Here is a 20,782-nt window from a genome sequence, read left to right as displayed (position 1 = left end):
CTCCTACACTTCACCTCTCTCTTTTCTCAGTAAGACCTTGCCTTCTTTCTTTTTAAGCCTCTGTATTCCTCATAATGCCTAACACTAAACAAATTCTCAGTGTGTATAAACCTACTTAATGGAAGGGATTTCATTTCAGTTCCTTTTACACGTTTAATATGCAGGAAAAGGAATGGTTAATGGAAATTCCTGGATACCAAGACAGGCTGTTAAGTTTGGTGTTAAAGTAGGTCCTTGCCTAAATAGTTAAGATCAAGAGCTATAATTTGTCTTTATTAAAAAACTCAAAAAAATCTGAGCTTCATTCTGAGTATAAAATTTAAATGATGACCACACCACCATCCCAAACAGTTGCATTTACCTTAGCCATGACTTCTGGATCTGGTTCTTCCACAGGATCAGCCCATTCAACTGTAACTACATTTCCCCATACTTTTACTTTTCCACTCATCAGCCGGCGTCTGGCTTGTGCTGCTGACTTGTGATCCTCATATTCAAGGAAGCAGAACCCCCGATTCTTCTTTTTGTCATCGGGTTGATGATAGAGAATAACGTCCACCAAACCCTCTGTTAAACCAACAGCCAGATATATAAGCCAAAAGCATCCACCACACATCTACTGATTAGGCAGACCTACATCCACTTGCCAAAAAAAACAAAAACAAAACTGAAGAAGCCTCAAAATGATTCACTGCCTACCTAGTAGACAATTAAATCAGTATTATTAGGTATGAGGTCTGGGACAGTATTTTTATGTTCCCTTTTAATTTTAGGGGTCGTAAAGATACAGCCATAAACAACCAACTACTACAGCATTTTGACATATAACATTCTACAATGTTTTACAGTGTTTGATGTAACATGACCTTATAATTTATGAAAACACTACCAAGGAAGTTTAAAATCAAATTATTGATATAAATACAAGAGAACTAAGATTCAACAACCATGACAAAAAAGAATCCTTGGAGCTAACCTAAAAGTTTTGAGCCTGGCTGGTATTGCTCAGTGGCTGAGCATCAACCCATGAACCACCAGGTCCCCAGTTCGATTTCCAGTCAGGTCACATGTCTGGATTTCAGGCTCGATCCCTGGTAGGGGGTGTGCAGGAGGCAGCCGATTGGTCTCTCTCTCATTGATGTTTCTATCTCTTTATCCCTCTTCCTTCCTCTCTCTCTAAAAACAAAAAAAACGTATCTTTTTTAAAAAGTTAGTTTTAGCAAGAATGAAAATAATTGCTAAATACTGGTGTACCTCTGCTCTGTCTTGTGCCTTCATCTTTCCATGTATGTTCTAGGTAATACCAGCTAGTTCCTACTTTCAAATACTATCTACATCCATAAGAATGCTTAGATTTTATTTCTAGTCCAGACTTAAAGGCATTTCAAATTTAACAGGTCCCAAATTGCACCACCACTCCCCAAAACTGTCTTCTCTAGACTTTCCTATTTAATACAGTACCATCTCCTGGGTTTCTCAAGCCAGAAATTAAGGACTCATTCTTGATTTCCTCCCTTACTTCATCTCCCCTATCCAATCCCAAACCAATCTACTTTATGTATCTCCACTGCTCAATCTTCTATCTGAACATTAGGAAAGCTTCTACTCTTTACCACCTTCTAAGCCATTACCCATATATTATCCATATATAGCAGTAGAATATTCTGTAAACATAAAACTGATGTTATTCCCTGCTTGAGACCTTCAAATACCTTCTCATTATACATACACTAAAATCCAAACTCCTTAAATGGTCTACAAAAGTCCCACTTACTTCTTTTCATATAATTCTACCTTTTAAAAACACTGGCCTTGTAGTACTTGAATACACCAAGTTCTTTCTTTCCTTAGAACACTGGCATGCGCTATTCTCTTGGAATGGCTTTGTATGCTCCATGCTCCTCATTCTTCATGTCTTGGATGAAATGTCGCCTTATCACAAAAGCCTGCCATAACCATCAAGTGGGGACAGCAGCTATTCTCTAGTTAAATAGCCTTTCTTTCCTTCTTCACAGGGCTTACCACAATGTGTAAATATTTATTTACTTATTTATTTTTTGGTCTTCTCTCTTTCCCAGAATGTAAGCTCTACAGGGCAGAGAACAGATCTCTCTTATTCACCACTGTATCTTAGCATACAGCACAATATCAACACTTAATAGCACTGGATAACACTTGCTGAAAGAATGAATAAATGGATATAAAGCCAGAAAGAAGTTGGTAGGTAATAAACTGATGAGGGCAAAGAACTGTGCCATTAGGGGTACCTAACCAACAGAATTATGATGAATAGTAGCAGTGGTTACAATGTGGGATGCTAGAGTACAAAATTCCAGAGTGGCAAGGATTTGTGGCAACAAGATCCAGAATGCGACCTGGATGTGGGAGAGCTGAAGTAAAGGACTGGAGATGAGGTGGTCCTAAAACTAGCAGGCTAGGGTATTGGATGGTTCATGTATGGTTAAAGTACTAAGAGTAAGTCAATTTAGGGCAAAAGAGGAAGGCTGTAAGCCAGGAGCAATCTTCAATTAATAAAAGACTCAAATTAAAACCAGAAGAGCAATAGATGACAGAATGAAGGAAGGGGAAAGGACAGTATACCTGGATGACAAAAATGTAAAGGAATAGTAGTGTTTTTAAGGGGAAATAATAGTCTAAAACTGTTTCTTTAAATAGCAGCTAGCCTTTAAGATCTCTATCAGCATTTTAAAAAGTGAAATGGAATAAGAAATATCAGACTAAATCATGTATAACACTAAAAATATGCTTTCATTAAATTTTGTTTCAGTTATATATAAATGTATACAGACCGCTGAAATAAAATGTACTTCTCAATCAATTCCACGAATTTAGAATTTAAAATTTTGAAAAATATGATCTAGATGAGGCAACAGGAAGAGGACAATAATTTTCATCCCCTTAGACCCTACAGTTCACTGAATGTCAGAAGGGAAAAGCCTTCACTTGAAGACAACAGGGCAAAAGCTCTGGCAAAAGCCAAGGTTCAATTAAGGTAAAGTGAAGGAAACATTCCAAGATATTAAGGATATGAGGGAACTTGCTTAGTCTAAACCACTATAAAGCAGAAAGGAGGCAATTTAGATGCTGAATAGACATTTAAACTCTTAGATTAATATACATCTCCTACTTTTGCACTTATAAACAATACCACAAATTTCCCAAAATTAACTTCTAAGTACATTTTTGTTTTACCTGTGACTTTACTGAATTCTTCCAAAATGTTTTCTTTAGTCTTATTCTTCGGAATTGATCCAACAAAAAGCCTGTTGTTTGCCACGGAAATGCACACTCCGAGGTGTTTACCAGGGCGGATTTCATAGCTGTCACACTGCAAGGAAGAAAAGAGCCAGACACCCCACAACCACCCCGAACTCAGGACAACTGATCTCAATCTAAAAAATGCAACAATTTAAGGTCAAACACTCCCTGCTTCATGAACTCAAAGAGTTCCCTCAGGCTTGCCATAATATGTGTATTTTAAACTTGTTACAGTCAGCCTCTCATTTTAGTTTGGTTCTGTTAGCCTTCACTGTTCCTCCATATTATAAATGACTCAAAATTATTCTCACTTTATTTTTAAAACTACCTTATTCATATTTTGATTTTATCTATCTAAAAACTTTTCCCATAGATTTTTCAGAAAAAGTACCTTGGAAATGAAATTAGATAGAGACAAGCCATTGGCAAAATAATTATATATAAAGAGCAACAACTATGTTTAATCAATGCAAAATATATTTAGAAGAACTTCACATTCTACACCCACAGAATTCTAAATATATAGTTTTAAACTGTGTTATCAAACACAATAGTTTCAAAATTACATAAAATGATAGCTATGAAAAATGTTTTATTTAAATCACTGTATGATGGTTTCCTTGATAAACTTTAGCTTCTCATGCTTCAACATTACTCACCCATTTATTTACTAAAACACATTATTAAATGAAATCATCCATATGTTACCAAACCATAGAAATAAAGCTTTGAAAACTTCTCAATATTAAATAAACAAACTGTAAGGAAACATCCATAATAAAGACTAAAATCTGGGTCAAGCCAGAAGTGGAACTAATTTAGAAGCAACTAATGAGACAAAAGCCTTGGTGAAACAGGTTACTGTTCTAGAAGGACAAGAACTAGACTAGGTGAGGCCTTATAATATCTGGCAAAAGATTATGCCAAAAAACAATACTGTTAAGTTACTGAGATGGCTTTATCTTAATACAGCAGGAGTGAAGATATACTTAATCTGCAGAACTTAGTTACTACTACTACTCATAAATAAGTACAAAGAGTAAAAGGCCCTAAAAAGGTAGTTAATAGAAGACTGGTTATAAAAATAGCAAAAAAGAGAAAGATTAAAGACAGAGAAGACTGAATAATCTGGAAACAAAAATATAGAAAAGAAGAAAATACTAAGAAAATAAATTGTATGATTAGGCTGTGACAAAACAAAACAAAACCAATTCAGAACCATTTCCTGAACTTGTGACAGTACCCTCCCTAAGCCTTCATCACATTTGAAGAATCCTACCATAAAGCTTAACAGCAAGAATTGACATCCTTTCTGCCTAAAATAAAAAGAACTGCAGAAACCAAATATTCAAATTAAACTTTAGGTACTCTAATAACTTTTTAGAATTATGGGAGACTTTCTCTAACACATTAATTCTTGGGTATTTTCATTTCTTTTTTACTTTTATAATCAGGAAATACAGATCAAAGGCCACATACCAGCTCAGTCAATATAAAAACATTCAAAGCAAAAACTAAAGAAAATAAAACAATGTTAACTGCAAACATTTTTAACTAATGTAATTCTCTCAAATAATGACTTGCTAGACAGTAGGTATCTGTTTTGTTATCACATACCAGTTTAACAGCTTCCTGTGCAGCTTCCTTTCCACAGAAGGTGATAAATGCATACCCTCTGTTCTGACCAGACAGTGGATCCATCATAAGACGTAGATCCCAAATGGGACCAGCCTTTTCAAAAAGGGGCACCAATTCATCCTCATATAAATCTCTTGGTATTTTACCTACAAAGACCTGAAATAAAACCTATGTATTAGAATTCTAATGTAAACATTTGATTTTAGACCTATAAAGCCTAACTGCCTTTTCTTTAAGGGGGTGGGGACACAAAGATGGTTAAGGAGGAATGGGGATAATCTGAATCTTGTGAAACTAACTCTAATTTTTATTATAATGACTTTAGGGTCATCAACATAGAACAATATTCTATATTAAAAAATGGAAACTGATTAATAAGAGTGCAAAATGTATACTAAAAGTTGAATATTTATAATTTCTTTTCCTCACAAAAACAGAATAAAGGGCAAGTATGTATCTTCATGGAAATATGTCTGCATTTTTATAAAAATAATAATTGAATAAAAGATTAATGTGCTCTTCCTCAAGTTTTCTCAACTCTAAAATTTTTATTATTTAAAACTCCAGGGTTTCAATCCATCTCTTTATCAGAATATTACATTTTAAGGTATATAAAAAATTCACCATATAAAGATCAAATGTTCTATATTAATTAAAATTAAACAGGATTAAGTTATAATATACAATGATAACTTAGAATTAAATAATCAGAAATCCTCAGTATTTATTATCATACAGTAATTTTCTTCAAGTTTCTACCATGGCAACAACATCAAAAACAATCTTTTATGTAAAAACTTTTGTAATTCACAGTCTTAAAGAGTAAATCAGTGTTTGCATGAGACCAATTTTCTAGTGAAACTCTTCTACATCAACATTTCATATTCTGAAAAATAACCTGATTAATGAAGTAGTAACAGCAATCCAAAAGATGTCAAAATTATACTGGATATTAAGTTTCTGATGTTAAGCTCTATAACAGTTGTATTATTGTAACATAATCCTTCCCAAAAAACTGATTCACCTTCACTGCTGTCGGGCGAAACTTTAGGTCTTCTACTGAATCTAGAGCATGATTCTCACACAACAGCTATTCGAATTCTATCTCCTTAAAATCTCCAATCCTCAGTCACTAAATGTCATTTTAAGGTCATCTGGTAAATAATTATGTCTCTCCACATTTAAAATCTTCAGCCAAAACTCTCCCCTGAATTCCAGACTCATATAAGCAACTGATCATACAACAGCTAGACTTGGAGGTCTAACATCTAACTCATAACATACCCAGAACTGAACTATCTTTCAATCCTGCTAATTTGCTCTTCAATACAGCCTTCCTCATTTCAATAATGGCAACTCCATCCTCCCAGGTGCTCAGGACAGAAGCCATGAAGTAATCCTTGGCTCCTTTCTCTCAAATCTCCATATCCAATCTATCAATAAATAGTTAGATCGACCTTCAACATGTCCAGAATCTGATCACTTCTCACTAGCTTCAACTATACCAAACTTGTATTATCAACTCTATAAACAAACATTCATTAACAGTGCATGGCACTAAAAACAGCTACTGATAAAAGGTGTCCCAAGATAAGAAATACACAAGGATAATTGATATTACTTTTAAAAAGCATTAAAAAAAATTTTTTTATACTGACAAAGTTCTCATTTCTTCTATTGATTTTTAGAGAGAGGAAGGGGAAGAAAGAGAGAGAGAGAGAAACTGACGTGAGAGAAAAACATTGCCTCTCGTAGGTACCCGGACTCTGGGGACCAAAACCACAGGCTGGATTTGTGCCCTGGCTGGGAATCGAACCTGCAACCTTTTGGTGTACAGGACAACACTCCAACCAAGCCACCCAGCCAGGGCACGTTTTTGAATACTGTTCAGTTGTAGCCTTTTTAAGCATTTTTAATGTCCTAAGTTAAACTGATCTTGGTTCAACCCCCAGTCGGGGCAAGTATGGGAGGCAACCAATTGATGTTTCTCCCCCACCTTCCTCTCTCTCTAAAATCAACAAAAACATATCCTCAAGTGAAGATTAAAAACAACAACAAATTACGCATCACTTCTTTTAAGTTCCATTTTTAATTAACTAAAATGAAATAGAAACGTTTTCCTTTTATTAATTGGTTGGTCCCTAAGTCTTTTGGACTCCCTCTGAGCTGTTCAAAGTAAGCACTCAGTTGTGTGCAAGTAATCTTCCACCCCCAATCCAGAACCAACAGAAAATGACAAATACCATAACAGTTATTCTTTTACTCACTTGGCATCAAGTCTTGGAAAAAGCTTTGGCTGTCTATTATCTATCCATCAAATACTTTAACAGTAATAGAGGAAGTCCTTTGAAGCTACGGAAGCAATCAACAGAAGCAAGCAGGCAGCTCAACAAAGTCTTTTGAGTACCTACGGGGTTGTTTCATTATCCAGCTCCTATTTGCTGTTTTGCAAACACAGCAGCTTTTCTTTATATATAATTCAATTCAGGTGCTACAAAGTCATATACTTTTAGGTTTCTGTTACTGGTTCTGTAACACTTCCATTAGTAATAAGTCAAAGAATTAGATCTCAATCTGCCATTTCCTCTGAATTCCTAAATAGAACATAAGTGCTTATGCACTTTAAATAATTAAGAACTTGCCCGGCCGGTGTGGCTCAGCGGTTGAGCGTCGACCCAGGAACCAAGAGGTCACCAGTTCGATTCCTGGTCAGGAATCGGATTCGATCCCCAGTGGGGGGCGCACAGGAGGCAGCCGATCGATGATGTTTCTCTCTCATCGATGTTTCTATCTCTCTATCCCTCTCCCTTCCTCTCTCTCTAAAAAAAAAAAAAAATCAATAAAAACATTAAAAAAAAACGAAACAAAAAAATTAAGAACTTATTATATCGCCACGATTCCCACAGATATTACATTTTAGCCAACGGAAACAAAACAGAATTTGATTCCCAAACCAGTTTTACAATAGCAGCTGAATATAAAGACACTATAACCAGACTAGGTCTGAGGGCCAAGACGCACTAAAAAATACATTCCAAAATGAATACCTATCATTCTTGTATATTTCTCAGTTCAGGAAATGCTTAGTAACAATGTCTTATTTAAAGGATTAATTTACAGTAGACTTTACCCAAAGATAAAACCACATAGTCTTCCAATAACTAAATTTTAATACTGTCAAGTCTCAGGCAATGACCATAATTTCAACTTCCTCAATTAAGAGCTAAAAAATTTTAATGACACTAATGAAACATAAAAGAACAAAAACACTAATCCTCACAGCATCAAAAATCCACCAGCAACTCAATATATTAAAAACCTATTTAAAAACCTATTTTTTTCCTGTATACCTAATATAAAATATTGACTGTCAACTGTAATTGGGGGGAAAAAAATCCACCAATTTTTATAATTGTCCAAAACTTTAATTTTTAACAAGTATAGGTCAAATCTCATGAAATCTAAATTTATAGGAGGACTCCAAAACTTTACAAATTCCTTGACAGGAGTAGCTTAGGCTGGTGATCTCATATAGGGATTTTGCTACAATATTTACTGTATGTAATGATATCTAATATGTAGGAAAATGCATCTTTCTCCTAAATAAGTAATGCAATAAAAGAGAAAGATACATATTTTACAATTAGCATACCAGTTATTTGTTTCTAACTGGATACACAAAATAGTTTCCTATTCAATTGCTCAAATGCTTTGAGTGATATCTTAGAATACTAGCAAACTCTTCCTTATCCATGTAAAGCAAAGATAAAACAAGTCTCCATTAATGAAACCAATCTAATGGGCAAAAAAGTTCATTTCTATAATTATGAAATATATACAACCAATTTAATTTACACCAGGCTGCATTGAGCATTGTGAAGAACATAACAGTATTATATAGACTTAATTTTTACTCCTAAGGATTTTATAACTAGTTGAAGAAATATGACTAAGATCAATGTAATAATTGGTAAACACTAACACGGATATCACATGCTGAATGGTATAATATAGATAACTTTTTCAAAGTGTACTCCCTCTTGGAACTTGTTCCAGGCTGCCTCAAGAACAAAGAAAAGATAAAAGAGCAATTCCATTTTAATCATTTTATATGGAGGATTTAACATAAAAAAAATCCCACTACTAAGAACAAAATTTAAAACCATTAGAAATAAATACATATGCTGTAGAAGTCCAAGTAAGAAAGTTGAACTATTTTTATATTGTTTAAAAATATAAATGTAGATTTGAAAGGGTTCACTACATAAGCAGAATGTTAAAGATGAAGGATAATGGAGGGGTTAAGGAGAGGACAAAAGTAGAAAAAAAGGGGAGGGGGCCAAGTTATTATTCACTTGTACAATATGTTTCAATGACATTTGTTCCTACAAGGAACACAGATGCTTCGAGTCCCAATTCCAACTCTATCAATTATTATATAACATTAAATAATTTGTTTTTTTTTTTAATTTGTATTTATTGATTTTAGAGAGAGAGGAAGGGGGAGAGGGAGGGAGGGAGGAAAAGAGAGAGAGAAACATCAATTTGTTGCTCCACCTCCCCATGCATTCACTGGTTGATTCCTGTATGCACCTCAGTGATGGAACCCACAACCTTGGCGCATCCAGACCACACTCCAACCAACTGAACAACCCGGCCAGGACAGTAATTTACTTTTTTAAGAGACTCCAAACAATTATATGTAGCTGACTCAGGTATCATGGAAAATAAAAATGCTTAGAGCCCTTTTAATAATGCAAATAGAATATTAATTGTAATAATGTTTAAAAGAAGTTCAAGAAACAGAGACCTGTGGATATGAACTCCATTCTCTATACAGACAATACTAGAATTAGTTCTGATATAGATGTAAAAAGTTACATTAAATGGTGATGTCTGTTCAGTCACAAAGTCGAAATAATAATCTACAAACTGGAAAGATTTTGACAAACAGCTGAAGAACACTTACTTCTGTTCCAATCCCTGGTTGCATGCCAGAGTACACACTGTCTGGTGGAGGGCCACCATACTTCCTCTGTCCTGTGGTTACATCCAGAGTATAACCAGTCCTCTCAAGCAAGGCCTAAAGATAATTATACATCTGTTTATACTTGAATATTAAATATCACACACAAATCAATATATTAATATTTTCCAAAAGGCACTCCAACTTGTTAGGCTATGTATTTTATTTTCTTTCTTTCTTTTATTTTAAATATATCTTTACTGATTTCAGAGAGAGGAAAGGAGAGAGGGAGGGAGAGAGAGAAACATCAATGATGAGAGAGTCATTGATCGGCTGCCTCTTGCACGCCGACTGGAAATCAAGTTCGCAACCCAGGTATGTGCCCTGACCGGGAATTGAACCCCGATTGCCTGGATCCTAGGTCAACGCTCAATCGCTGAGCCACGCCTGGCCGGGCTAGGCTATGTATTTTATAAGTAGGTTAAAAAAAAAAAAAAAGTCAAAATTCACACTGGTTCCTCTTACACATATTACTACCACTTTACTTTACTTCGCCTTTCCATACATTTAATGGAAAGTGTTATAGGGAAATTAAATCTCTACGGACACACCACTTTTTTGTTAGGAGAATAGAAATAGGGGGCAAGGATTATTAAAAATTCAACATAAGCTGATCCCAGGCTACCAATGACGTACCACAGTACCTCATTTTGCACACCCTCTACTTCAATTAGACTTCTTTACTTTCTTGTTCCCTTTATATGCCATAATTATATATAATCTACCAGTTATGCTTTGCAAATAAAGTGTTCTCTATACTTAAAAAATCAAGTCTGCTTGGCCGGCTTTGCTCAGTGGTTGATTGTGGACCCATGCACCAAGAGGTTGCTGGTTCCATTCCCGGTAAGGGCACATGCCCGGGTTGTGGGCTCAATTCCCAGTAAGGGGCATGCAGGAAGCAGCCGATCGATGTTTCTATCTCTCCCTTCTCCCTCTCCCTTCCCCTCTAAAAATCAATAAAAACATTTAAAAAAAAAAGAAAATCAAAAGTCCTACCTCTTATGCACCTTATCCCATTTACTGTTTCTGACATCTTCCTACTCTTTCTATTGTACTCAAATAATTTAACCTGTTTTGTTTGGTCCTTTCAATTTGTATTCCACTCTTGTTATACCTTAAGCTCTGTAAGAACCAGTCAATTTTTCATATAGCACAGACTCAAAATATTTGGCAATTACCAAATCAATATACTCAGGTTTCAAAAAACTCATGTTTCCTAATTTCCAACCTTCCTCACATTATATTAGGTACTAAAGGGAATCACAGGAAAAAAATGCATGTCCTTGCCCTCAAAGATTGTGCTTATATGAAACGCCTACAGAACAAAGACACCATGGGGGGAAAAAGAAATGCAATCTACCTAGAAATAGGAGTTTTACACTTCAGGTTTTTAAAATTATACAATGTCAGGGCAACAAGGAATTTTAGAATATCCCCAAGTTTAGTGCTTTTCAAAAATATTTTTGGAGAAACCCTGGGATACCAGTTACCTTAGACCTTCCAATTTTTTACCTTTGACTCAAACAGAACTGCTCTCCTTTCAAACATAGAAATACATGTAATATATAAAACATACATAATACGTACATTACATATTTACACATGATGGTACTTGCATAATGTAATATACATATATTACATATACAGCATACACCTTGCTAAGAGCAAATAGTCAGTTTTAGTGCAATAATAAAGGCCTATTCAATGAATAGTAGGCCCTAACCAGTTTGGCTCAGTGGTTAGAGCATCGGCCCGTGGCCTGAAGGGTCCCAGGTTTGATTCCAGCCAAGTGCACATACCTCGGTTGCAGGCTCCATCCCCACCCCCGGTCCAGGTACAGCGGGAGGCAACCAATCGATGTGTCTCTCTCACATCGATGTTTCCCTCTCTGTCTCTCCCTCTCTCCCTTCCACTCTCTCTGAAAAGCAATGGAAAAACATCCTCGGGTGAGGATTAAAAAAAAAAAAAAGAACGGTAATTTTTTTAAAAAAAACCAACTATTACATCAAATAGAATTTTCACATATTTAATCATTTTTAAAATGTAAGAATGGAATTATGTCATTTTATAGGTAAGGGGATAAAGGTACAAAGGAGCTCTATAAAAGCTAATTATATGGCAGAAACTACAATTTATACTTCCTATTTACATAAAACTGAACAACTTCAACATTAAATAACTATTTCATATTGAAAAGTCTATCACTACAGCAAAAGATCAATACCCATTTAACTAAGGAATTAGGTTCACTGGTCTTTCACTAACTGCCCTATATTTACCTTTCATAGTAGTTTATCTATATAAAATAATAGTAATAATAATGGCTCATAGTTATATAGTTTTTGCTACATTCCAGGTATTATTCTAAGCACTTTCCATATCTTAACTCCTTTAATTCTCACAACTCTGTGAGGTAGGCACTATTACTATTCCCAGTTTATAAATAAAATGACGTAAATGAAAATTCAAGAGGAAGAAAGCAGTTCTAAAAACACCTTTTTACCAAGAGAAAAGAAACAAAGTGCTTGGAAAGAAAATGAACCAGAGACATGACTGGATTGATCCAAAAACCTATTTTAGAAGTGTCAATAAATACATATCATTCATAGCCCAAAGAACAAGGAATGAGGGTAAGTCTGAATCAGTGTTTTTCACCAAACATACAATTAAATGTTTGCCTCCAAAATTCTTATGTATCTTCCCCTAAATTATTTCATTTCTAAACACTATTTTTTTTTAAAGTGGAACTATAAGAACTGTTTCTAGGAAATAAGAAGCATGAGATCTCATCATTAAATTTTATTTTATCACCAAGTCAAGTTTTACCTTGATCTTTGCTTCATCAGGTCCCTTTGTAGACTCTTGCACCTTGCTCCCCTGTTTCTCCCTTTGCCTGTAGGTCTTCATAACTCCACATAAAAATGCACTTTTGTTCTAGAATAGGCAAATAATTCAATGCAAAACAATTACCAGGAATCGTTGAAGGGTCCAATACATAATGAAATTTAACTTCAGAAGACCAGAATTTTATCAAAACATTTACTCATTTATTCACTCAATAAATATTTGCTGAGTGGTTACTATGTGCCAGAGAATGGAGCAGAAAAGCAGCAAGACAGCCTTCCACTTGTTGATATCTAAATACATCTGGCCTATCTTTGCCAGATGTTCTGAAACTACTTCTCCCACCTATATTATTTCCCTTCAAGATAACAAAACAAGATTAAATGATCCAAATATTTAAAAATCTGAGTAATTTAAACATGTAAAAAACTATTAACAATTAGCAAACTTTGATTTTAAGTTTTTAAAGTAACTTACTGCAAACAAAGGAGTGGGGGTATATTTTTACTTTATACTTGCGTTTCTGAAAACTCTTTGCCACAAGGAGGTGTTTTTTCCCCCCTTAAACTAATTTTTTAAAAGAAGCAGAGGTAATCACAAACAAAAAAATACCACTACTCCACAGGAAAAAAAAGCAATAGTAAAATAATTTCAGGTCATTAGTTGCTCAAAGACATTTCTGCGTAATAGCCTTACCTGAACATGTGATAAGTCACTTTCCTTGAACTGTTGTAGTACAGACAGAGCTCCTTCTTCATTAAATTCCCTGAGAGCATCAATTGCTCTTTCATCAAGATCCACATAAGCTACCAATCCTACAAATTAAATTGAAAGGGGGTAACATTATTGCAACAAAAGGTATAATCTGAACTGTGCTATCAATGTTTAATGAAGAACAACTACATTCAGTACTATCACTAACAAATTACATTTTCATTTAACTATATGCATACAGGCAGCTATACAAATAGTATGTAGAAAGCTCAAGAGTACAAATATGAAAATAAAAGATAAAATGTCAATAACTAGAAACATGAATTTCAATCCCCATATCCCACAAAAAATATAAAAATCCTAACCCCACTTCCCAATGCTCAGAAGGTTTAAGTCTTGGAAGTTAAATCTGATGTACACACTGTACTACAGATTAATAAGCATTATTAATACAACAAATTCTGGTTTATGTTACAGTGGTAAGAACACACTGTATTTTCCAAGGATCAATCTTCAAATTATATGGACCGTTGTAGTTGTTGCTAACCACACAAAAGGTGGGGGTTAAAATAAGAAAGAACCACTTTTACTAAGTCATTCTTTCCGCTCTCCAAAAAGTATCAAAGGCTCTTCCTTAGCACCAACGATAACATGAAAACACACATTGTTTATCAAAGCATCTACTTTGCTGCAGTCAGAATGTGGAAAGGCAGAACTTTAAGCTCTTCTACAAATGCAAGTGCAGCTTGGTTGGTCAATTCTGAAAGTCATATTTTAAGGCATTTCTTATTCTTCTGAAGTGTCAGGTTGAGATTTAAAAGATGCTGTGGCATTCACAACACTGTTCAACAATGACAATTTTTTTTCAAATGGCATTAAGTACTTCACTATGGACTTACAAGTAAACAATACAGAAAATATACGCTGCATTCTGTATATGTAGTATATTTAACTGCACACAGAACATCCACTAAGTTTAAAATATAATTATAAAATTAAGTCTGTTAAGTGTTATATTTCTCTCCATATATGTGTAAGGAATATATTTCAGAATTGATCCTATGTAAAATGGAAATATTTGGCAGATTAAAACCCCCAAGTCCATATGAACTAACATCAAAAGTGACTCCATTTAATAAAGCAAAAAATAACTTTATTCCATACAGTAAATATATTTTAAATAAATGTAATGCCACTTGCAAAGCTACCTTTAAAAAAATGTTGCCATGATTTGTTTTAAAAGCTCAAAATGAGCATGTCTAAATAATTGGAGTTTCCTTACTTGAATATTCCATATCACCACCCAAAGCCACACCTCAGGACACCCATCAATCCATTCTATCAATCCAACCCTACACTTAAACCATCAGCCTTTTATCATAACCAAACACTCTACAAGAGAGCATCTCTAAGCAGATCACTGCCAATTCTCTATGGCAGAAAGTCACAGAAAGTTCCTTAGGACAGATTTTTCAAATGGGACCATCACTCAGGAGTAATTTTTAGGCATCATTTTAATGTATGAAATTATCCTGAGCTTTTCATACTTAAAATAAATTTTAAGGACAAAAAAACCCAATATATGTCACTATGTTACTTAAGACACATTTGTGAGACAATTCAATTCTCTCTCCCAAAATCTGGATAGGCACACAAAACACTAAGGAAGAAAGTTTCCATCCATGGCCCCAAAGGGGGAGGACACATTTATTTATGAACAACACTCTCTAAGGGTAAATATTTCTCTCCCTTTTTAAAACTTCAAACCACTTACAACCAACCATATTAAGATGTTCAAATTTGCTTAAGTACTTAACCTTGGGACTTCTAGATTTAAAAAAGCAGCTGTTACAAACCAAACACTTCCATATTACTGAGAGATGTGAATTTCTGTCTAATAGAACTAGACAGGCACAAACTCTCAAGGAGTCTGACATTTATTATCATTTCAGACAATAGTCTAACCAGTCCTCTTATTATGCCACCTAATCAGACCTAAGCTGATTTAACAATCACTTTAAGAAGCTAAAAGTAGAAAAGTAAAAGCAATATGATGACTAATTTAAATTAAGGAAAAAAAAAATTTGGTATGCTGAAACATACATTTTAATTGGTGGTAAATCTGAGACAAATTGATGCACTGTTCTGAAACAACTAAGACTACATATTCAACACTAAGGCTTCAAAATAATGAGGTAAGAATATCAAAGTCAAACCCAATATGCCCTCAATGAAGGGAAAGTAACATTCAGCTCTACATAGATCAGAAACAATAGGTATTATTTAACCTTAAAATTCAAAGTGGTTTGCCCTCACTTTCATAACCAGTCAGAAACAAGAAATGCATATTATACCTGTCTGAAATATTTCATCAAGTCTTTCTGCCACCTTCTGTGGGAGGCCTGCCTCTATCAGTGTCTTGTAGTGTTCTGTGTGAGTTACACTGGAAGTATCCATTGGTTCTTCCTCTTCTTTTAACTGTACCGCATTACCATTCACCTGATTAGCCATTTTATTATGCTGCTGGAAAAAATTCAGGAGCTATATTACATTAAGCCAAAAATAACTAGTTTGTAGGACAATGCATGATTTATCTAAACTAATTTGTATACATGCTGCTAATAACCTCTATCAAAATAATATTTTATGCCTTTTGTGATGTATCTGACCTAAATTTGCAATAACAATCCTGTAAAAACCATTGAAAATGTACATGGAAGCATTAGATCTTTAAGGAACTTCATGTACACTAGGTTAAATAAAGGCTTAAATTTACTTAAGGTAGAATCACTGATTAACAAAAGCAGCTGTTGTGTCCTGACAAGTATATCAACAAATCACCAGAAAATCCTAAAAAGCCCCTCAGCACTCAATTCTTATACCGTTTTATAAAGTTTGGTTTAAAAACATAATGAACACCCACACACCACTTAATCAAGGTTTAAGAACATTCAAATTTTCCTAGCTCTGCTTCAAATCCAAGATAGGTGTGAGACAAATGCCCTGCTGTCTCTAATTCAACACACTGGTGGTTTGGGTTTTCTCCACCTCACATAAAACAAACAAAAAACACAACTTGACATTTTTTGCTCTAAAATTAATTTGCTATTCCCATTCACAGATTTAAAAGAAAAAATGACCAAGTTTTAAAGCTAAAAGATTGTTTTAAGTCCACATAAAATACAAAGTGAGCTATAGCAGAGGTTGCTTTATAGAAAAATAATCATGGGTACATATTGAATTTTTCACATCAGTAAAAATAAAGCTGCAAAAACATAATAAAGAATGGACAACTAACTTCTTCCAAATAGTTTCAACAAGCATTACTTAACTAGGATAAACTTAAGTCAGCTGTCTCAGATTAAACTACCCAAATCATTTTGTACGTTCAACCTGTATGTAATGTTGAAATGAACCAACTCACTGAAGAGATTAAATAGTAAAACCATACAAGGCCAGTCTCTGTACTGCCTCAAAAGACAGAGAATTAAAGTGCATTTGTCTGTGGTGAAATTACAATGTGATGAAGATAATAAGCAGCAGAATAGACATTGCAACAAATACTGAAATAAAGAAAATGAAGGTGGATCTCAAGAAAAAGCCTACTTTTCTTGATGAAACTCAAGATACCTAGCCACCTATAAAAAAAATACAAGTTTCCTAAAAAGCACTGTAACTCATAAGATAACCACACTTCCAGATTGCTTATCAAACACTGTGCAAATGCACCAGGTGCTGTTTTCAGACTTAAAACAACTTCTTTTTCATTTCGAAGTCCACTAATATTTAGTTGAAGTTAATGAAAAAGGGAGGAAGACTGCGAGGAAGGAGGTAATAGAGTAGGAAGAGAGGAAAATGCAGAAAGGGGTACTCTGAAATGAGATAATATCATGACTTCTTATGATTACAAATCATTAAGAATTGATAGCCCACTAATTATACAGGCAGATTCTGGGTTGATAAATGTTTCTCAAAGCAAGCCTCAAATTCTGATGAAGTGGCACATTTTTTTAATGTTTTTGTTAACATTCAAAACTGGCACACTTTTGATCAAAAAAACTGATAGTGTAAGATGAACACGTTTACCGATTAGTAACAACCTATTTCTAGAAAGATGCATCCTAAAGTCCAAAGTCTCTTTGAGAACACACAGTTCTATTTTCCCATGCTCCCCCACCCCCAAATACGACCGTAATAAGATCAGAACTCAGACTTTCTCAGTATCACAAGACCCTTATAGTATTGCAGCTGGAAATACTATTAGTCACAGAAAGAGCAAATTTTTAACAGAAAAGTTCAATGAACATCTGCTAAGGTGGTATGTTTTTTTAAAGTATATGTAAAGCAAAAAGACAAGTTGCATATTAAGGACAAGAGAGAAATATTAATGACTACTACTTTATTGCAAAGGCTCTCTGCAAGTTGATCCGGAAATTGGTTGAAATTTTCACACACACAAAATCGTAAACTTCAACCAGAAAATGTAAAATCATTAATTAGACTCTAGAAAATAAAACCTTTCAGATCAAGGAAAAAATCTGTCTTCAAGCCAAATACAATATGCTCATTTTTTTATTTTTTTTTAAAAAGACTTTTAGGTCACATGAGACCACTTAAAACTCTTGTGTCAATTCAACACAAAGCCACACAGCCAAACCATATTTCTGATGCAGCAAATATACTAATGTGACTGGAGTCATTTGACCTAAGCATTTTTGTAAAAAGTAGAAATTTCATTGAGATTTAAATAAGGGCTGCTGGGAGATTTGGGAAGTCAGCACTAGCACCTCCCTGACTTTTTCTAAGCATCTCTCTGCAAATTCTTCACATTAAGAGACGGGTTGTAAAAGAATCAAGGCAATGAAAACTAACGGTTATCTCACGGTTTAAGAGTGTCAAGCCCTTATCCTCTGACTGACTCGTGAGACATCAATTCAGCCTCTGGAGAGACAGCAAAATCTCAGACAGGCAGTGTGAAAGGACTGGACCTTTCAAGAACCCCGTGGCTGCTAAGTTGTAAATGTTGGCAATACGCTTACTGCTGTTTATGAAAAAGAATCGCCTTTGCAATTTAGCGCGCCTAAGGTTCTTAGCATTAAGTCTCAGGCGCCGCGGGAAGCCTAAGTTTCGCGGCCTCTACTAGTCATTTTTTCCTTCAAATCTCGGCTCGCAGCATGCAGAACAGCGGGGAGGCTTCCTACACACATCGGCCATTCGGCGTCTGCTCCCCACAAAAGTTTTCTCTGGGCTCCAGCAACCCGGGGTTTGCATCCCGCCCTGTGCCCACCCCACCCCCTCACGCCCGTCGGGACTAGCAACACACCCCGCTCGCGGCGAGGCCGGCAGAGTCGGGAGCGAGGCGGCCCCGGCAGGGAGGAACGATGGGGCTGCGGGCGCCTCAGGCCGCCGGCGGGCCGGCCGCGTGGAGCGGCGGGCGGAGGCGGGAAAAGCACTGTCTACCGCCGGAGGGCGCCCGGCGGGCCGGACCGTGGGCCGGAGGTTGGAGGGGCCGGGGGAGAATGAGCGAGGGAGAGGAGGCGCCTCGGCGGGGCTAGGCCCTCAGCTGTGCGGCGGGACCAAGCAGAAGCCGCCCCCAACCCATCCCCACCCCCACCCCCGGGCCTCGGTGCGAAAACGCAACTGGGGACCAGGCGCCGAGCCGGGGTCGGGTCGAATCGGGGCTCCCGGCCCCTCCCCCCACGAGCCTGGGCGAGACTCACCCGGGAAGAGCAGGGGCCGGCGGCCAGGCCCGTGAGAATCAGCGCGAGGCGCTTTGAAAACGACTAGAAATGGCGCGCGCGCCACCCCCTCCCCCCGTCATGGACAGAGCTGCGATCCCGGCAGCACGCGGGGTTTCCCGGAACTGCTTCCAGGGACTCCGAGTTGCCGGGCAATCACTTCGCTCCATAGCCTGAGAGGCAGCTCACGCATCCAATGGGAGCGAGAAGAGGAGTACCACGCTAGACGACTCGGGAGCCAATCGATAAAGCCGCCGGCTGAGCCAATGAGGGAACTCAGCGCTGCTGGCTGTGGCGCCTCCGGGGCGGGGGCAGGAACACAAAGGGGTCTGTGGTGAAGCCGGGGGTAGGGGCGAGTCTGCGGGGCAGCAGGCCTTGGGGGCCGAGGCTCCTCCCTTCTCGCCTGCCGCCGACGCGAGGTGGAAAACCTAGGCCTCGCGCCTCGTGGCCGCCTCCGGAGCCCCGCCCCCTACGGCCCACGCCGGCCCGCTCCGCCGCGGCCCTCCCGCCTCCTCGCCGGTGCCGCAGCGTCCCGATGCCCCCCTGGCGGCGCCGCCGCCCGCCCCGCCACGCCCACCGCCACGCGGTCGGGCCTCCCTTCAGGTCGTCTTTTAGACTCTGGTTGGACCGCGGCTGGAGGATGATTTTTGGCTGTTCGTCTGGGGAGTTTCGTGTGGAAAATCTCCCGTGGAACGATCGGAACACTGCCCTTCTGTCTCACGGGGTCCCGTGCACACGTCGCTGGGAGCAGCTCAGAACGTGAGAGAAATCGCTCCAGTGGGCAAGACTCAGAAGCAATGCTACACACAGATGATAGAGCAGGGACTTTTTTCCACAGGGTGTGGAGCCAATTAGTACTTGTAAAGTAGATGGGACAGACAGATGCATCGATGAAGTCGTTCCCATGCTGGGAAAAGGGCTAATCCCCGAAGGAGGCTAATTCCCGCAATCGCTCAGCCTGTTTCTCACCCTCCACCCCGACTAGTTTGTTCCCAGTCCTCGCCTTAGCCCAGACCTATTTCATCCCACAGCCCTCAAGCTCACCTCGGTGGAGCCGGTCCTTCGCTCCTGGTTCTAACCCCAGCCTCCAACGCCCCACCCTTCTTAGGGAGGGAGGGTAAGCGCCGCTCTGCAGCATTTCCAGATACACTCGAGTATCATTTAAACTTCCCAGACCCAACCAGAAATTAATTATTGAAAATCTAGGTGCCCACTACTGAGCTAAATGTCTCGGTAGATCCAAGTTTTGTATTAAGAGGTGTGAAACTTAGACAAATGCCAGGATCTGTAAGAAAAAGGATATAAAATGATGAATACAAATTTAGGAACAGAGTCTAGAAAGGACATGGTAAAAGGAAGAGATCTTGGAGTGTAAAATTTTTTAGCCTCTAGCTCAAGGATTCTTAACCGATTTTGTGCCATTTGACCTGTCTGGTAAAAGCTATGGACCTCTTCTAGGTTTTAGAATAAAATACTTTATTACAAGAGACTTTATGTTGAAATACATAGAAAGTACATATTTAAAACAAATTTATGATATAGT

The 20,782-nt window shown here is 37.3% G+C and overlaps 1 protein-coding gene across 3 annotated transcripts in view; it reads right to left on the bottom strand.

The window, feature by feature from the left end:
• HNRNPR (heterogeneous nuclear ribonucleoprotein R) overlaps window positions 1-19,352 on the bottom strand; it is a 29,413-nt gene extending 10,061 nt beyond the window's left edge. Inside the window, exons 1-8 of one of the 3 annotated variants that reach the window (XM_087820165.1) lie at window positions 19,222-19,352; window positions 15,856-16,024; window positions 13,484-13,602; window positions 12,770-12,877; window positions 9,887-10,000; window positions 4,897-5,073; window positions 3,214-3,349; window positions 362-567 (exon numbers count right to left, since the gene is read on the bottom strand). In XM_087820165.1, coding sequence (XP_087676291.1) covers window positions 362-567; window positions 3,214-3,349; window positions 4,897-5,073; window positions 9,887-10,000; window positions 12,770-12,877; window positions 13,484-13,602; window positions 15,856-16,012 — 1,017 coding nt within the window. In that variant the 5' untranslated portion in view covers window positions 16,013-16,024; window positions 19,222-19,352. The remainder of the gene's footprint in view (window positions 1-361; window positions 568-3,213; window positions 3,350-4,896; window positions 5,074-9,886; window positions 10,001-12,769; window positions 12,878-13,483; window positions 13,603-15,855; window positions 16,025-19,221) is intronic. The other 2 variants (XM_016214611.2, XM_016214613.2) reach the window with 2 other exon arrangements.
• Window positions 19,353-20,782: the final 1,430 nt, after the last annotated feature.

Source organism: Miniopterus natalensis, chromosome 9 (genome assembly GCF_054644295.1).
Source record: "Miniopterus natalensis isolate mMinNat1 chromosome 9, mMinNat1.hap1, whole genome shotgun sequence".
Taxonomy (NCBI): domain Eukaryota; kingdom Metazoa; phylum Chordata; class Mammalia; order Chiroptera; family Miniopteridae; genus Miniopterus; species Miniopterus natalensis.
Note: the sequence above shows the minus strand (reverse complement) of the source record. Positions and strands in the feature narration are given on the sequence as shown.